At 39.9% G+C, this 18,866-nt stretch overlaps 8 protein-coding genes across 8 annotated transcripts; 5 read left to right on the forward strand and 3 right to left on the reverse strand.

Annotated features, from left to right (window-relative positions):
* Positions 1 to 704: 704 nt before the first annotated feature.
* On the reverse strand, positions 705 to 3,395 carry CDC13 (telomere-binding protein CDC13; the record flags this gene model as incomplete). The annotated part of the gene is made up of 1 exon (XM_022819504.1): positions 705 to 3,395. One exon carries the CDS (start codon positions 3,393 to 3,395, stop codon positions 705 to 707), a length of 2,691 nt encoding a protein of 896 aa, XP_022676063.1.
* Positions 3,396 to 3,632: 237 nt separating this feature from the next.
* On the forward strand, positions 3,633 to 5,213 carry KLMA_40216 (uncharacterized protein; the record flags this gene model as incomplete). The annotated part of the gene is made up of 1 exon (XM_022819505.1): positions 3,633 to 5,213. One exon carries the CDS (start codon positions 3,633 to 3,635, stop codon positions 5,211 to 5,213), a length of 1,581 nt encoding a protein of 526 aa, XP_022676064.1.
* Positions 5,214 to 5,649: 436 nt separating this feature from the next.
* Positions 5,650 to 8,703, forward strand: CHS1 (chitin synthase I; the record flags this gene model as incomplete). The annotated part of the gene is made up of 1 exon (XM_022819506.1): positions 5,650 to 8,703. One exon carries the CDS (start codon positions 5,650 to 5,652, stop codon positions 8,701 to 8,703), a length of 3,054 nt encoding a protein of 1,017 aa, XP_022676065.1.
* Positions 8,704 to 9,379: 676 nt separating this feature from the next.
* On the reverse strand, positions 9,380 to 10,369 carry GAP1 (type I glyceraldehyde-3-phosphate dehydrogenase; the record flags this gene model as incomplete). The annotated part of the gene is made up of 1 exon (XM_022819508.1): positions 9,380 to 10,369. The coding sequence occupies one exon, from the start codon at positions 10,367 to 10,369 to the stop codon at positions 9,380 to 9,382; it is 990 nt and encodes a 329-aa protein (XP_022676066.1).
* Positions 10,370 to 12,715: 2,346 nt separating this feature from the next.
* On the forward strand, positions 12,716 to 13,762 carry ADH2 (zinc-dependent alcohol dehydrogenase; the record flags this gene model as incomplete). The annotated part of the gene is made up of 1 exon (XM_022819509.1): positions 12,716 to 13,762. The coding sequence occupies one exon, from the start codon at positions 12,716 to 12,718 to the stop codon at positions 13,760 to 13,762; it is 1,047 nt and encodes a 348-aa protein (XP_022676067.1).
* Positions 13,763 to 14,302: 540 nt separating this feature from the next.
* MRPS9 (mitochondrial 37S ribosomal protein uS9m) lies at positions 14,303 to 15,181 on the forward strand (the record flags this gene model as incomplete). The annotated part of the gene is made up of 1 exon (XM_022819510.1): positions 14,303 to 15,181. The coding sequence occupies one exon, from the start codon at positions 14,303 to 14,305 to the stop codon at positions 15,179 to 15,181; it is 879 nt and encodes a 292-aa protein (XP_022676068.1).
* A 187-nt stretch (positions 15,182 to 15,368) lies between these two features.
* MHF1 (Mhf1p) lies at positions 15,369 to 15,686 on the reverse strand (the record flags this gene model as incomplete). Its single annotated transcript, XM_022819511.1, has 1 exon — positions 15,369 to 15,686. The coding sequence occupies one exon, from the start codon at positions 15,684 to 15,686 to the stop codon at positions 15,369 to 15,371; it is 318 nt and encodes a 105-aa protein (XP_022676069.1).
* A 403-nt stretch (positions 15,687 to 16,089) lies between these two features.
* DUF1 (Duf1p) lies at positions 16,090 to 18,741 on the forward strand (the record flags this gene model as incomplete). Its single annotated transcript, XM_022819512.1, has 1 exon — positions 16,090 to 18,741. The coding sequence occupies one exon, from the start codon at positions 16,090 to 16,092 to the stop codon at positions 18,739 to 18,741; it is 2,652 nt and encodes an 883-aa protein (XP_022676070.1).
* Between the last annotated feature and the right edge of the window lie 125 nt (positions 18,742 to 18,866).

Raw genomic sequence — 18,866 nt, forward strand, 5'->3', positions numbered from 1 at the left:
AAGGATACAATAAGGGTTACTAGCTAGAGACAGAAGGATAATGGATGGTCTTCTACGTGAATGAGCAGAACATTCCTAAGGAAGCAAATATACATACTTAATTTAAAAAATACTATTGAGAGGAATGTTGTTGCTCTATGTTAATACATAATACATAAGAGGAAAGCTTTAATAAGAAACGGAAGATAAAGAAAGAATGAAATGTAAAAAAGGGTTAATGAAAAGCGATATATCTAATTTTCGGTGCTTTAAGGATAATTAACGGAATTCATTCTGGATTTATCTTGCCCCTTTCTCTCATTCATATTGTTAACGATATTTGTACTCTAAAATTAGTATAGAAAGAGTTTTGGAGATAGTAACCGCTAACTTTATACCCTATTTTATACTCTTTAGTCTTTGTATGAACTTTTAAAAATTGAAGGTTGAGAATGATATAAAAATGTTTTAAAGCAATCTGACCACGAATAAAAAAAAAAAAGATAAGACTTATCTTAATTACGAATGTATAAACTCTTCGTCTGGCGTTACGCATTGCACTATAATTGGAAGGAACTACAATCCAATCCAGTATTTAAATGGTTATCAGAGCGTTTTTTCTGAAAGGTAATGCTAGATTTTAGAGTTAATATAATTGAAGATGCTAAGTAAATACTATTTGACTTCATCGTGAGCTGAGTGAAAAAAAAAGAGACAGACAACAACTAATCCTCGTTTCCCGAGGAGTTTTCATATTTTAAAGTATCATGTTGAAAATCTATGCTTTTAAAAATCAAAAGACTCTCTAAAGTAGTGTAAATTGGGCTCCATATTTTGATGTAAGAATAATCATTTATCCTCAATATTCTAGGTATAACTGTGAATGGAATAGTAGATCCAATGCACTGCCTCAGTTCTTCTATCCTTTGCATGTAATTAGAATCCCCAAAGAAAAACTCCAAATTCTGTTTACCCCAAATCTGAATCTTTAATAGATTTTTATATGGATCTTCAATTACCATGCCAGTTGCATAATCCCTATCAGTCAAATATATAGTAACATTTTTGCGATCTTGAGTTACACCCATGATTGTGGCATTGATCTTTTTATCTTGTGAGTCAATATTTCTGTTATTTTTTATATCAGATATTTTGACTGAACTAGGATTCCTGGAACCTAATATTTTAATAGGCAGCATTGCATCCTTTTCTCTGAGTTCCTCCATGTCATCAGAATTTGTTTCCCCTTGAATCAATGCTGTATAATCCACTTTTTCTGCAGCATTCGTATTGGTATTTACAAAAACTTGCTCCTCGTGCAATTCTGGCTCCGCGTTGTTTGAATTATATTTAGAGATTGGTAAAAATCTCGCCATAGTAAGGTTATAAAGCTTCAAGACCTCTGATGGCATCCGACGGAACACTTTTGTTCTCAAAGGTTTTAGATACTTGTATTCTTCAGTAGTTAAAGGAGTTTTTGGTGTAATTGGCTCTGCGTCTAAAATTACCGTGTTCAGTTTGCCTTGAAATAACTGGCATTTAACACTAAATTTGAAAATGATACTGCGATGCGTTATATTACTATTTCCCTTATCTGCACAATCTATCAGACCCATTTTTGTGACATTCTGAAGTTTTTGATTGAGCGATTCAACTCGATTAAGATAAATCAAAGCATGCACATGCTGATTTTCTGGAATTCTTTCATGGAAACTTCCTAAGAAAGAGTCATAGCCGTAATTGACTTTAGGGTTTGACGTAAAATCTGTAAATGATAGAACTACGGTTTTTCCACCATCATATTTCACAGTGACGGCCAAGCCAAAAATAGTATAGTACTGTGAGTTAGTTGATGCAATAATATCTGAAACATGTACCAATGGAAACTGATTTTGTTGTTCCGAGGGCTGAATAGGGGGTGAAATAGTAGGTGATTTACACGTAATACTATGCAATACCCACCCAACAGTTTCAGACGGACCTAATGAATATGTTGCCTTGAAAATCGTTATGTTGTAAAAGCTCTGATTAATTTTCTTCTTCAAGTCTGATAAACAATTTTGAATAGAAGAAGGGTAGCTTTTTATTCCGATATTGTGAAAAAACTCGGAGATATTGGATACGGTCACCTCATAACAGTTGTACTCTGGGATGAAAACGGGCAGGGGAGGTGGAAGTTCCTTTGCGTATATGAATATTTGAAATTTATTATCTTCAAGGCTGTCAAGCCTATCATCCAAAAATTGATTGGGTGTAAATCCAACTATCCTACAATCAGAAATACGATAAAACCTCTTAGATTTTGCTTCAGATATCCCATTAGGCTTAATAGTTGCTGAGCTGAAAGAATAATTATCTACTATATCCTGGTCATTTCGTGCCTCAGAAAAGCTGTTCGCACCAAAGGGTAATTGATAAGAAGAGATATCAGGGTGTGGATGAGGTATTTGATGACCGCGTTTCAGCACACCGATTTCTGTAACTTTAATCCTCTTTGGCTTCCTAATATCGTTAGCGCTAGGAACTGTTAAATTTCGTTTTTGTTCCCCGCTTCCATCTTTGTATATTTTATCTTCTATTGATTCAATTCCACTATCATCTTGATCATTTGCGCGTCCAGACGAACCTGAGCCCACTATATCATCACTAGCATCTCTTTTATTGGAAGAAGAAATCCCCTTTTCTGAAAAATGCTCAGTGTCTGTCACTGATTGGGAATTTGCTTGAGAATCGAACTCGTTTAAAGTATCATTATTAGAATTTTGAGGAATAAACAATGGATTCAAAACTGGATAAGGATTATTCTCTTTAGAGATCAATTCAGTAAAATATGACCGTAAACAATCAGTATAAATCTCCATTTCACAAAATTTAAAGTTAGATTCTACCTTTTCCCTTTTCTGTAAATTCCTTAATAGTTTATCAATTGTAGGTCTGAATAATTTAAAATTATCTTGTAATGAATCTTTCTTCAAAAAGCACTTAACAAATGATTTCATGTCTATAACATTCAATTCATGAATTTTTAGAGTTGCTTTGTCATAAGCAGTAACGAATAAACCCTTTACATTTATGATTGGAACGCGCTTCTCACTCAAATCATCAAGTGTAAAATCTGCTGAGAAATCTATGTCATTATGCGACAACCCTAATTTATCCAAAAAGAGAGGAAGAAACATTCGAAGCAAAGAGTCACAGTCAGAGTTACTATTATTTATCTTTCCAATATAAGTATTCAACCCACGTTTACCTTTCGTGAAATTATCAAAGTAAAAGGTGCACTTGTCATCCTTTTTATATGAGATCCGATCTAAAATTGACACGAAATGAATGTGCTTCGAGACTACCGATCCATGCTGATAGAAGTGATTTAGGTGTTCTGGTCCAGAAATATATTCATACTGATGTGTTACCATTGCCTAAGGTAGACTTTTTCCTTAGGTCCTGAATGGCTCTTGTTTATGTAGTTTTTATACAATTCACGATGGGCTTTTATCGTGAATTTCTCGAATTTTAAAAGAGAAAACTACATTCAATTATTTAAGGTTTTATTTCATGAGAATTTGTACAGGGCGATGACCATTGCAGACGTCTAATAGAAAGCACAACTTAACTGTAAGTTCTGATAAATATACAGACGCGCTGTACTAAGCATGTCATCAAGTGATAGAAGGAGATATCCAAAGTTAAAGAAGAAAGGGTTACCGGAACATAAAGAATTGGTAACACAAGATGATTGGTATGAAGAAGCTGTGAAACTTGAAGATGGAGCCGAAAGATGGTTTCTTTCGGATATTAGGAAAACATTAAAGGGGTATTCAGAGGCCATGGTTGCATATGAGAGAGCACTAAATGCAGAAAATTCAAATGCAGAGGATACTTATAATATTCACTATAACCAGACCAGACTATTGTTGAAGATTTATACCGATTATGCCAATGTCGATGGCTATATTAATTTACTTCAGTATGTTAATTTGGATGGATTAGATCTAAGCTCAGTTATAACATCGATAGAAACAATCGTCACAAGGTTTGAAACAGTTTTACAGGCTTATCCAGAAAAGGTCGGATGGGACTTTCTATTCAACACATTGATCTCATACTACACCTTTATTGAATCAGAAAATAATACTTCTGGATACGCTTTAATTTCCACTCTGGAGCACTTCATATCCCATTTTCACCATCTCATTAATTTAGAATTGGAGTTATTGGAGAGTGAAGAAAGAAGCGATAATGTAGATGAAGCATTTGAGGAAGCGCAGTTCCAGCGTGATAACCTAGCTGAACAATCGAAAATCAATCTGAACACTGGGGGTGGCATCAAGACCAGAGAAGAGGAAACGGCAAAAACTGAACTTGCTCTTTCCACAGAAGCATTTGACAAAGAAGTAATGACTGACTCCTTAGCCCTTGGTTATAAACTGGTTTACGAGGTAATGGCAACTATATGTCGAACAGAAAATCTAAAAGATGAGATGCTTCTCAACATAGCACAAAAGAATTATCTAACTGAGATGTTATCAAAATTTGTGCCCCAACTAGATGAAATGGCTGCTAATCTTGAAGCACATCACCCACACAACTTTAGCGAATTAGTAACTATAAAAAAATCTATCGAAAGCTTGAAATGGATCTATCAAAGAGATCTCGAATCATTCTTGAAATCTTTGGATAATAGTGACAAAGAAGGATTAATGAGCAATGTAGAGCTTTTAGAGTTAGCAGTTGAAACCTTCCCCCCTGAAAAAAGCTGGGAAATACGTACCCATCTCTCCAAAACTCTAGCTAATCTTCAAAATATTCTAGCGAAGGAACAATCGGATATCATTACAGGTAGAATAAAAAACAAAGACAACGAGCTAAGCCCTATAGTGTTCAAGCTTTGCGACATCATGATCAACAGATCTGACAACGAACTTTATAGATGTATGATCAAAAAAGCAGAACTTGACCAACATGCAGAACCACATACAATAAAGGAGGGGCACCTAAAAACTATAGAAATACTCGAAAGAAACGCCACTACTCTACTAACAAATGCTAAGGATATTGCCCATAGATCGTGTGGCTTCAGTGAATATATTACTGACAAATTAAAAAGAAACTATATATTCGGCCAAGCAACCCTTCGCTTGCAAATGCTTGAGTCCACATCCACAGCCTTACCAGAAGACCTCGAAGATCATCCATACTACCAAGCCTTACATTCAGCCGTTATACGCATTTAAGGCTTGAAATGGCTATAAATATACACACACCTAAATAAATTGAAGAAACAATCGTGGAGGTAACCTAAAACAAAAAAAATCGGCACATGCTTTAAGGCTGATGCTAAACACGTTTCCTGCCTCTTTGACACAAAGGGTCTTCCTCTACTTAGGCTTGTACCATACAAAGTGAAAAATTACTTTTCGCTTCTTAAAAATCTTATTGCCGTTTAGTCTGGCAGTTTATTTTTAGGAAACTTACTACTTTCGGAAATTACTTATTTGAAGTATTAAAAGAAGAATCCTCTGACAGATCTTGAACGCTTGATCTCATCTGAAACGTTACTTACGCAAGAAGGAAACGAGAGAATCGCGAAAAGGGAGTCAAGGATTATCTGTAAGATAAGTCGCTTGTTGGGCCATTGAATTTGCCCCTTTGAAAAAAAATTAATATAAGATGAGCTATAATTATAATGGCCATGCTTATTATTCTCGCGCCGAAAGCTCTGATGAGCATTACGAACACCAACAGGACACGTATCCAATGTATGACAGGAGTACACATTTCCAAGGAGACTATACAAACCAGAACGAGCGGGAGCTAGCGCAAGAGGAGGAACCAGTTTCTCAGAGACAGCCTTACGGCAGCCAATATACAGGGCAGTATCCTGCGGCTGATGCATACGAACAACCTGGGGATATGCAGTACTACGAGGCTCCTGCGATTCAAGTTGAAGCATCTAGCCCTATTGCAGATACCTACAATCGGTCTTTTCTAAACCCATTGCAAGGAAATGACCAGACGCAGTTTGTCCAGCCAGGCTTTAACGATAACAGGTACTTTGACAGACAATCTTATCGAGATGACGAAGTTAGAAGCTCTACTTCTGCAACTGATTTTTATTCAAACCAGGATACTAGGCCAATTTTGAACCAGCCACATCATCTGTACAATTTCGAGCAACAAAATGATCCTGAAAATCCAGTTTACGTAGATCAAAATGGTGATGATTACCAGATCAACACATATTTGAACAGTAATGGTGATATGGTAGATCCATTTGCAGCTGGTCGTGAAAATGAACAGCAAGAGTGGGAACAACATGAATATGATTATGATGATAAAGATGGTGGTAGCTCTTCTATTAGCAATATGAATGATATGGCTACGATCGATGGCATACCTACCGCAAAAAAAGAGTTCGATGAAGAAAGTACAGACTTAGGTGAACATGCATCACACGGAATACAAAGAAGGCCAACAGTCATTCGTAAGTTCAAGCTTTGCCAAGGTAATTTCATTTTTGACTGTCCTATAAGTACACAGCTCTTGGGCCAGTATTCGACTGGTACCGACAAAGATAAGCTTTCGAATGAGTTCAAATTCATGAGATACCAGGCAGTGACCTGTGAACCGAATGAATTTCAACATAATAATTTCACTCTGCGGCAATTAATGTATCCTTATCCAAGAGTAACAGAACTTATGATCGTTATCACAATGTATAACGAGGATGATATTCTTCTAGGGAAGACATTGAAAGGTGTCATGGACAATATCCGTCATTTTACCAGCCGTAAAAACTCTAAGATATGGGGACCTGATGCCTGGAAAAAAATCTGTGTTTGCGTGGTGAGTGATGGTAGATCTAAAATTCACGAGCGTTCACTCGCTTTAATGAGTGCCTTAGGGTGTTATCAAGATGGTTTTGCCAAAGAGGCTATTAATGACAAGAAAGTCGTTACGCATGTGTATGAACACACAACTAAAGTGAATATCAGTTCTGTGTCAGCCAAAAACGTCGATTTAACATATGGAGATGGAACCATTCCAATACAGATGGTTTTCTGCTTGAAAGAAAAGAACCAAAAGAAGATCAATTCGCATCGTTGGGCTTTCGAAGCATTTGCAGAAGTGTTAAATCCAAATGTGATAGTACTTCTTGATGCTGGTACAATGCCAGGGAAGGATTCTATCTATGAACTATGGAAGGAATTCAAAGATCCTCAAGTTGGAGGAGCATGTGGTGAAATCAAGGCAGATTTGGGGAGAGGCTTTACGAAATTATTGAATCCATTAGTGGCTTCTCAAAACTTTGAATATAAAATGTCAAATATTCTTGATAAGACAACAGAGTCAAACTTTGGGTTTATCTCAGTTTTACCGGGTGCATTTTCAGCCTATAGATTTGAGGCTCTAAAGGGGGAACCTATGCGTAAGTACTTCATGGGGGATGATCTGAATGCTACAGTCTTCATCTCTAACATGTACTTAGCTGAAGATCGTATTTTATGTTTTGAAATTGTGACAAAGGCTAATTGTAACTGGGTTTTAAGGTACTGTCGTGGCTCCTATGGTGCAACTGATGTTCCGGAACGGATTCCAGAATTTATCTTGCAAAGAAGACGTTGGTTGAATGGGTCATTCTTTGCTGCATTATACTCATTTCTTCATTTTTACAAGATTTTCTCCTCTGGCCATAGTCTAGGAAGAAAGGTTGCTCTAGTGTGTGAGTTTATATATTTATTGCTTACCACTTTGATTGCATGGTTTTCGTTAAGTTCCTTCTTTCTCATTTTCAGAATTCTAACGTTGTCCATTGCTATTTCATATCCGGATAAGAGGGCCTTTTCTGTGCTTTCTGTGCTCTTTTTATGGCTTTATGGACTTGCTGTATTAGTGACTTTTATTTTATCCCTAGGGAACAAACCAAAAGGTACTCCAACATTTTACTTGAGTACATTCATATTCTTTGCCGTTCTAATGATATACATGTTGGTATGCTCGATCTACATGTCAGTGCATTCAATCAAACACCTGGTTGATTCTGGTCAAGGATTAACCAAAAGTTCAACATTCCGAGATCTTGTCATTTCTGTGCTGTCAACCTATGCATGCTACTTGTTAAGTTCGATAATATATCTTCATCCAATGCATATGCTAACGTCCCTAGTCCAATACCTAATGCTGAGTCCATCGTATATCAACGTGCTAAACATCTATGCTTTCTGTAATGTGCACGATATATCTTGGGGTACCAAAGGTGCGACTGCAAAGCCATTGGGTTCTATCCAATCGAAGGACGATGGTACTGTTAAGATGGAGATTCCAATTCTTGCTCACGAGATCGATGAGAACTTTAACAAGTTTGTTCAAATTTTGACCGAACCCAAGCCGAAGGAAATCGAAGCACCACCTTCTGCAGAGGAATCTCAGTCAAGCTATTATGCTATGGTGAGATCCCTGGTAGTCATCTTTTGGGTGATTTCAAACTTCTTGGTTATCGCTGCTGTTCTAGAGACAGGTGGTATAAGTCAGTACGAAGAGATCCATGATTTAACCAAAGATGCAGCAGCTTCTGCAACAATAAAATCACGGAAGATTTTGAGCTCTAAATCCACGACATACTGTTACATCATTCTTTTCCTGGTGGCTTTTACCGCAGTATTCAGGTTTATAGGGTGCTCGATGTACTGCTTTGGCAGGACTATGCGAAAACTAACTTTCTAAACGATAGAACCTGGCTTATTAGCTAGCTAGCTACCTAGTCAGTTAGTTGTTAACCCTTTGAGTACAAGAGACAAATCTTTTGTAACCATTCTAGTAAAATAGTATCTAATAGTGAAAATCCAAGTAATACCTAATTATAGTAATTAATAACAGTAATTAAGATCTGTCTGTATCAATAAACGAAGCCACCTCATAAGAAGAACATCAACTGACGTCCATAACTGATCATATATATATATATATATATATATATATCAATACTGAGAACAATCAAAGCATATAATATTTGATGTTATGTGCTCATTTCTATTTAATACTATGTCATTGTAAAAGGTAAAAAAAATTGAAGATCGTTTCAAATGTTAATGGAAGTGGGGGGGGCATAAAAAAAGACAAGGCAAAGGCGAAGGGAGATAAATCCCCCTTCAACCTTGTCTTATGATAAAAGATAATATAAAAAAAGGGATCGTTAACCTAAGACCTGAAAGACATTTGAAAACGTGCACACGCGTGTTTTTTTTTTTTGTTCTTTACGTTTATACTCGTTCTTTTTTCTTTATCTTACTTTTTCATAGTCACTGTCGTTAGGATGTAAAGTGAAGTGAAGAAAAAAACTGACATGATTTTGATTCCGGGGTAAAGAAAAAGAAGAATCAAATCAAAATCAGGAAATAACCTAAGCAACGTGTTCGACCAAGTCGACGACTCTGGTGGAGTAACCGTATTCGTTATCGTACCATGCCACTAGCTTGACGAACTTTGGAGACAACTGGATACCAGCAGCTGCATCAAAGATGGTGGAGTGGGTGTCACCCAAGAAGTCAGAAGAGACGACAGCGTCTTCAGTGTAACCGACAACGTCCTTCAACTTACCTTCAGAGACCTTCTTAACGGCGGCCTTAATTTCATCGTAAGTAGCAGCCTTGGCCAACTTAACGGTCAAGTCGACGACGGAGACATCTGTGGTTGGGACTCTGAAAGCCATACCAGTTAGCTTACCTTGCAATTCTGGCAAGACCTTACCGACAGCCTTAGCGGCACCGGTGGAGGATGGGATAATGTTACCGGAAGCGGTTCTACCACCTCTCCAGTCCTTGTGGGATGGACCATCGACGGTCTTTTGGGTGGCAGTGATGGAGTGGACAGTAGTCATCAAACCTTCCTCGATACCGAATTCATCGTTGATGATCTTGGCAATTGGAGCCAAACAGTTGGTGGTACAAGAAGCGTTGGAAACGATCTTTTCACCGTTGTACTTGTCTTCGTTGACACCGACAACGAACATTGGGGCGGTCTTGGAAGGAGCGGTAATCACAACCTTCTTGGCACCAGCGTCAATGTGCTTTTGGGCAGAGTCCAATTCCTTGAACACACCAGTGGAGTCGACGGCAATGTCAACACCTAGCTTACCCCATGGCAAGGTAGCTGGGTCCTTTTCTTGGAACACAGCAACCTTCTTACCGTTGATGATCAAATTGCTACCATCGTGGCTGACTTCACCCTTGTACTTACCGTGGGTAGAGTCGTACTTGAACATGTAAGCAGCATAGTCGACGGAAATGAATGGATCGTTGATGGCAACGACATCAATGTTCTTTCTTTCCAAAGCGATTCTCAAAACCAATCTACCGATTCTACCGAAACCGTTAATAGCAATAGAAACCATCTTTTAAAATTATCTGAGTTGAGTTGTGTGTGGGGGAGAACGTACGCAATTAAATTCGTGCAAACAGAAGACTTTGTATGAAAAAGTGTCCTTGTTCCTTGGGGAGTGAATACACAAGCTAACACTAAAACTAAATACTGAAACATCTAAACTAAACTGACATCAAGACAACTTGGATCGATTGCTTCTTTCTGACAATGTTCCACCCCTTATATACCAAATTTCGGATCCTCAAAGCTTCGGAGCTAAGTAAAGACGGTGCCATATATCCCATATCCCATTCCATGGTGCCATGGCACAATGCCACGATATCATGTATGTGTGTATGTATGGTGGTCTTGTCTTTCATTACAAATTACAAGAATTAGGGTAGGAAAAAAGAAGAATTAAGGTAGCAGCATGGCAGCAAGCAAGCAATAAAGAAAGAAAGAAAGAAAAAACACACAGAGAAAGGGAGACACCACCAGGAAGGAAGGAAGGAATCAGGAAACCAGGAAATCAGGAAATCAGGAAATCGCCACGAAACACCAAGAAATCTGGTTTGGAAACACTAGGAAACCACAGCGTAGAGTGGCATAGAAGAATGCACGTTGCAGTGTAACAACCGAGAATCCAGTAGTGATGGGGGCTAGGGATGCCAATCATGTGCTCTGGTTCTCTGCGGAGTTGTGGGAAGGTGATTTTTAATTGTAGAGGCATGGATGGGAGAATTTCTGGGGAAATGTGGTAGCTGGGAGCCTGTGCAGAAAAGTGGAAGCCAGGTGCGTTTCAGAGTTGAGTGGTTGCAGTGGTATGACTTAAGGACGTCCGGGGGAGGGACGATTCTCGGAGATGGTGCCACTGGTGGTGCGTGGGGTTCTGGGCAGGTGCGGTGGTAGAAGGCAACAGAGAGCGTTTTAAGGTTGGTTGGTTTGTAGGCAGGCAGCAAGCAGGCAACAAGCGAGCAGCAAGCTGTTCGGAGTCCTGGCTTCCTGTGCGATAGGAGTGTAGTTGTGGGTGTGTGGGTGTGGGTGTTTTTGTTGGTATGTAACGATTCTTATTGGAGGGGGGAAGGAGAGACGAGGAGGGGTTCTGGCTTCCTGTCACGTGACAGGAAGCTGGCTTCCAGTGAGTTCCGGTGGGTTCCACTAAAGAGAGCACACGTACTCGCGCTCGCTCACCAGCCTGGGTTCCAGTATTGCAAATAATAGGGGGGTAGGAGAGTTGTCCGGATTCCTTTTTTTTAGCTTCGCCTTTTGCCTCGCCTCTGGCCTAGCCTCTGGCGGCCTCCTCTCCGGATTCCTTGAAAACACACCTTCAGCTTCCTGTAGTCCGAAATCAGCTGGCCCGCAGCTTCCTCTTTTAAGTAACCTGATCTCTCTCGTCCGTGTATGTTGTTTCTTCCAGAAGTGGTTCGCAGTCTTCATTTCTCATTACTCCTCTCGTTTCCCTGGTGCTGCTGGCTCGTAACCACCCACCCACCAACCAACCAAATACTCACTGCCTGTGCCCTATCCTATCTCAGGCCCAGGTTTGTTTAGTTTGGTTTTGTTAATTTTTTTTTTTCCGTTGATTCTCGTAAGTTTTTCCGTTTAAGCAATACCCACCCACCCACTGCTACAACACCTACTGCAGGGCGTGCACTGGGCTCGGATTTTTTTTCTATTCGTTCTCAAACACTTCCTCTTTGTGAGATCACCAGTGCGAGATGGCCGGTGATTGAGTGGAACCATACCTTTTTCTCATACGGTTTTTTTTTCCATTTTTCCCTGTTTTGTTTTTCGAAGGGTTCTTTTTTGACCACAAGTGAGGGGTCTACGCGGTTGTCTGTGAAAGCCCAATGCTTCCTTCGAAGCCCAAAAGCCAAGCCAAAACCCAAACAGACGGGCAGCAGGCGCTGCAGTGGTAGTAGTTCAAGTTCAAGATCAAGATCACGTCTTAGTGCTTCTTACATGCTCACGCAGATACTGCTGCGTTTACTGGGCTTTGGGCTTCCCGCGCGGAAACCGTGTGTGTTTGTGTTTGCCTTAAGCTAAGGTAGCTAATATTGGACAGCTGATGGCTGGCTAACTGACTGACTGACTGATTGACTGACTGGCTGCCCGCCTGGCAGCCTGCCTGCCTGCTTGTTTGCTTGCCCCAACATATCGGCAACACTTTGAGGAACGAGATCCAACATCTTCGTCGTTCAATCTGTATATAAGGACCAGCAAATTGACCCAATTTACAACAATCCAATCCTAACCCATCTCGTTACTTGTCCCATTGTTTCTCAATTATAATATCTTTTGAACTACAAACACCAGCAATCAAGCATTAAAACGCTAGCTACAAACTAACTCCAAAAACAACAACCAACAACTAGAAATGTCTATTCCAACTACTCAAAAGGGTGTTATCTTCTACGAAAACGGTGGTCAATTGTACTACAAGGACATCCCAGTCCCAAAGCCAAAGTCTAACGAACTTTTGATCAACGTTAAGTACTCCGGTGTCTGCCACACCGATTTGCACGCCTGGAAGGGTGACTGGCCATTGGACACCAAGTTGCCATTGGTCGGTGGTCACGAAGGTGCCGGTGTCGTCGTCGCCATGGGTGACAACGTCAAGGGCTGGAAGATCGGTGACCTTGCCGGTATCAAATGGTTGAACGGTTCTTGTATGAACTGTGAAGAATGTGAATTGTCCAACGAATCCAACTGTCCAGACGCTGACTTGTCCGGTTACACCCACGACGGTTCTTTCCAACAATACGCTACCGCTGACGCTGTCCAAGCCGCTCACATCCCAGCTGGTACCGACTTGGCTCAAGTCGCCCCAATCTTGTGTGCCGGTGTTACCGTCTACAAGGCTTTGAAGACCGCTGCAATGAAGGCTGGTGACTGGGTCGCCATCTCCGGTGCTGCTGGTGGTCTAGGTTCCTTGGCCGTCCAATACGCCAAGGCCATGGGTTTCAGAGTCCTAGGTATCGATGGTGGTGAAGGTAAGGAAGAATTGTTCAAGAGCTTGGGTGGTGAAGTCTTCATTGATTTCACCAAGTCTAAGGACATTGTCGGTGAAGTCATCAAGGCTACCAACGGTGGTGCTCACGGTGTCATCAACGTCTCCGTCTCCGAAAAGGCCATCGAATCCTCCATCGAATACTGTAGATCCAACGGTACCGTCGTTCTAGTCGGTTTGCCAAAGGACGCCAAGTGTAAGTCCGATGTCTTCAACCAAGTCGTTAAGTCCATCCACATCGTTGGTTCTTACGTCGGTAACAGAGCTGACACCAGAGAAGCTCTTGACTTCTTCTGCAGAGGTCTAGTCCACGCCCCAATCAAGGTTGTCGGTTTGTCCACCTTGCCAGAAATTTACGAAAAGATGGAACAAGGTAAGATTCTAGGTAGATACGTTGTTGACACTTCCAAATAAGCGGACTAACTAGCCCATTAGTGTCTACTAGACCTTTTTCCTTTTTTATGATGACAAGAATTAAACACAGTATGTGTGCTACATAGTTTAGAGTGTAATGCAGTACTTTTGATACAATTTAGATTAAATTAGTTTTATAGACTGTAAATTGACGATCTTTTATTAGTCTAAAATAATATTAATGCTATTACTTTTACTACAACTACTACAACTACTATAAATAAAATAAAATAAAATTACACTTTTTATTGTAATTACGGATTTAAACTGACGCTGACACTTTGTAAGAAGAAGGAAAGAAAAAAAAAAAAAAAAAAAGGTTGAAAAAATTCGAAATTTTAAAAATTCAAAACCCCCGTACATAGTGATATGGAGCAGGACCTTGTCTGGATGGTGAAAAATTGATTGAAAGTTGAAATTGGTATAAGCTTGAATTGTAGACGGAAAGATCCATCTACTGCATCCCCTCTCCTTCTCTATAGAGCTCTCTTCCCATCAACAGGAAGGAGGTGTGTCGAGAAATATACCGGGAGATAAAGAATGTTCTCACGACTATCTGCTGTCTCTCTGAGACAAGGATTTGTGGTTCAAAGAAGGCTCTTCTCATATGCCAGACCACTGCTCAACAGCGGATCTCAAGCAACAGCCAACCAGAATACAGCAAGAGAAACAAATAATGAATACCAGTACAGTGGCACAAGAATTGTTCCTAAGTTGTCCACGTTCTACTCTGCTAACCCACATCATGAAGCCCACATCGACAACTTGGAAGCGTTGATGAGAAAATACATAAAGTATCCAACCGTGCAGGTGGAAGAAAGACCTATGTGGTTGAGTTTACAAGAGTACGCACTAATAGGTGGTGGTTCTCGTTTGAAGTCTACACAATACAAGCAATTACTATTTTTGTTGAACCGTTTGAACTCCATTGACCCACAACTAATGGTTCCAGAGATTTCAAATACCTTGGCCAAGTACCACAAGAAGACGAAGCTACAACCTCAAAGAGACACTTTGAAAGAACTAGACGAGTTTGGAAGAAGTTTAGCTATCGGGAGAAGAAAGACGGCGACAGCAAAGGTTTACGTTGTGCGTGGGGAAGGTCAAATCCTCGTCAATGATCGTGCTTTGAACGATTACTTCGTAAAAATGAAGGACAGAGAGTCCATCATGTACCCATTGAAGGCTATCGACAGTGTCGGTAAGTACAACATCTTTGCCATGGTTTCAGGCGGTGGGACCACTGCTCAGGCAGAAGCTATTATGCACGCTATCGGTAAGGCGTTGGTTACCTTCAACCCGCTCCTAAAGACTAGGCTACATAGATCTGGCGTCTTGACTAGAGACTACAGACACGTTGAAAGAAAGAAGCCTGGTAAGAGAAAGGCCAGAAAGATGCCTACGTGGGTTAAGCGTTGAGGCCGTATTGGTTGCAACATACGTCACGATTTAATTCAAGTAAAAACAACAACAACAGATACATTAGGTAGTTACTATCATGATGGTATTTGTAGTCCTGTATATATTACATTAAGAATACAATACAAAGCAAAACAAAAATTAACTAAAACAGAAGTTATGCTCAAGAACAAGCCAAATAAATCGCCTAGCGTTTACTTTCTCGGGCTGGATTCGATTCTCGCAATTCTAACAGCCGAAGTTTCAGAAAGTCCTGTAAATCTTTATTTTTCCGTGTTCGCAGCAACATGTCTTCAGAGGTAACAACGTTTCTGCCAGCATGAGCTGCAAATGCCTCTAAGTCCCCACCAACTTCACAAATCTGCTGGTACACCAACTCCATTAGCGTATTTACAAATTTAGAAGTGTATTTCACGTCATCTGGCAATTCCCTCTTGATGATCGACTCCACGTAAAACCAAAGTTTCCCACGTAATTGTGACTTCAGCCTCTTCTCTTCATCCATTATCTGTTACTGCAACGGCTGAACCCGCTGAACAGTATTCTCAAGAGCACTAATTCCAATGCCAAAGCCTATACTCTCAGCTTCTCTTCGATTCAACTAGTGTACCCCATTTATGCATCTCGTCTTTCTATTTTACGGTTTCTAGAAGGGAAGGATTTAAACAAAATATATAAAGAGATATATGTAATCGACCATTCCTTTAAAAGTAAAGTGTAGTGCGGAGAAAAAACAAAAGCGACGATCATTATTAAAGGAGGTTTGAAAGAGTGTGTCGAAGGGCGAAAGGTAATTGTTAATAGCGACATATGGTTGTGTCAAGTACTGTACCACAACGAAATATTAACTAACTATTACTTTAATTGAAAGACATTAAACGACTATTCTGAACCGAATTTTTGGAGAAATGAGCAAGTACACACTATCATATGGGTTTTTACCGCCATCTAACAATACAGATACCACTCATTTATTACCTATCACCTCAATAACTAGGCTTGATTCTACAGTAATAACTGCAGGGAGAGATGGTAATGTTATCATTGAGGAAAGCCACACGAAACTTGCGGTCCATAGCGATTGGATAAGTGGAATTGCCTGCCTCTCTGCCACCAAATTCCTCACTGTTTCACACGATTTCACTATTTGCTACAACTGGCAAACAACTGCGTGGAATCACAGAATTGTGGGCTACCATGATGATTACGTGAAAGGCATTGCGCTAATTGGATTTCATGATATGAAGTGTAAGTTTGCTACTGTGGGCCTTGATAAGAAGTTAAAGATATGGGAACTCGACCTCTTTGAGGTTGAAAACGAGGATGATGAGGAAGCTAAGCTAATTGGTGAGTTTGATAATGCTACCAAGCAGGATGCAGGTTCTATTTATTGTGTGGCAGCCACAGAGAGTACTGTGATTTTCGGCGATAATGACGGTAGACTAAGATGGTACGATGTGGAAAACAACAGGTTGATCAGAAGTCTCGATGATGCCGCTTGTGTAAACCTTAAGACTTTGAAAATCTTAGACGATAACAAAACAGTTATGAGCACTGGTGCTGATGGAAGTGTGAAACTTTGGGATATTGAAACAGGAAAATGTCTCAAAACAAGAAAACTTGAACATGCGATATGGTCAGTCGAAGGTAACTCTTCCGGCAATTTATATCTCGGCGACTCAGCTGGTAATATCTTATTACTATGTCATGACAAAGTTTCCTTTATTTACGAAAATAATCAAGAAGAAAAAAGCTATAGATCCGGGGGCATTCTGGCAATGTCTATTATTGATGATGAAGTGTGGTTTTCTAACTCTGGCAACTCAAATCTCAATAAATTGAACTTGAAGACAAAGGAGCTCAAAGTAATACAGGGTGGACATGCTTTGTTGCGTTGTTCACTTTTAACAAATCGTAGACATGTTATCACAGAAAATACTCTGGGTTCTCTACAGAAATGGGACATCGTGTCTTGCGAGCTTGTTGAAAATATTAGCAAAGATGAGGGAACATTTGATGAAGTTGTGCGTAAGAGAAATCCCAAAGAGGTTCTACCTCATTGGTGTACTGTTACTATAAAACGAGGCATCCTTTTCGTTAAGATTAATGAACGATTTTTGAACACCGAAGTATATGGAAGCGCGTTAACTGATTATGAGATTGTCAATGCCGATAAGGCAGATGACATTAATTTTGATGAGAGATATAATTTAGGTCGAATTGCGATAAATTCCTTATTACATGGCTTCATAGAGTACGAACTAGCAAAGGATAGGAAATTCAGGGAGGAGAAAACTGCTATAAAAAAACAGACGCCTCCATCAACGCCAAATATCCTGCGTAGACATAGTTCCATGGTTCTGGAACATACTGGATCTGAACATAAGGATAAGAATAAAGAGAAGAGGCGGTTGTCTATATTTACAAAGTTCACTCAGTCCAATAATACGACACCTCAGAATTCTGCCCCTAATACCCCAAATGGCATGATGGATACCCACCAAGGAATAATCGAAGAAAACGAAAGTGGTGCCATGCCCATGATGTTACCAGGCCCTGCTACCGCGCCTAATAACTCTATTAAACCTATACATATACCGCTTTCAAGGACGACCACCGATCACAGTATGGAGAGATCGGCAACACCCTCTAGTACTTTCGGATTCCATAACAAGGTTTCAAGAATGAAATTCGACACTGGAAGCACGGAGGATATTCCTAGCTCATCATCTATTGGAAATGGCGAGGTGAAATTTAAGTTCACTTCAAGGAATTTCTCAAGTGGTAATTCCGCGGAAACGAAAAAATCAGGTTTGTTTTTAAATGAATACATTGATGAAGTATATCAGTCGTATTTGAGACAGCCACCAAACTCTTCGTCATCATTTATGAAGTTTGGGAAACGTATAGCAGACACTCTCTTTATTCGAGACTCAACAAGACCAGTAGTGAAAATCAAAAGTGGTTGCATACTCACGGTTAACCACTGGAGGGAAGGATCTACAGGAGAGACCATTTCCTTCTCCACATACCTTCCACCACCAACATATACATCCAGCGACTTGGTTGACAACTTCTCAACCTACGAGTCTCTCGAAAAGCACCTCCCAATATGGCTCGGCAAGATCTTGTTCAAGGAGGACAAAGTCGTTAAGAACTACCCTAAGATAACATTCATCATCCAACCCTGGGTTGACACAGAATTTGAGTCTTCTGAAGATAAGGAGCATGGCTCTCAATCAAAAAAATCTGGCTTTTACAGAAAAATCAAACCCCATGAATCTCCACTGATGCTTCCAAAGATCAATGACGCTAATGTTCGATTAACCGCCGCTGAAATGATAAAAGCAAAGAAAGTTAAGCAGTATATAGTCGACAGGTTCGAAACAAGAACACCAGAAATGAAGAATAAGGAAGACCCTAGTGATTGGCTTGAAATTTTATGCAAGGGCACCGTTCTCGAAAACGATATAACCTTGAGTGCTATCCGTACTCTGTACTGGAAATCAAACACTGATATTGTGCTTGAATACAGGCGCAAGAACCCAGTAAGCTCCTAGCTCACTGAAACATACCCACCCCCCTCTACTACCTGAATTATAATTACATGTATTATGACAAAGAATATATTACTACTGTATGATGTAATAATATGTATATTTGTGTATATATATATATGTATGTA

This window comes from Kluyveromyces marxianus, chromosome 4 (assembly GCF_001417885.1).
Source record: "Kluyveromyces marxianus DMKU3-1042 DNA, complete genome, chromosome 4".
NCBI lineage: Eukaryota > Fungi > Ascomycota > Saccharomycetes > Saccharomycetales > Saccharomycetaceae > Kluyveromyces > Kluyveromyces marxianus.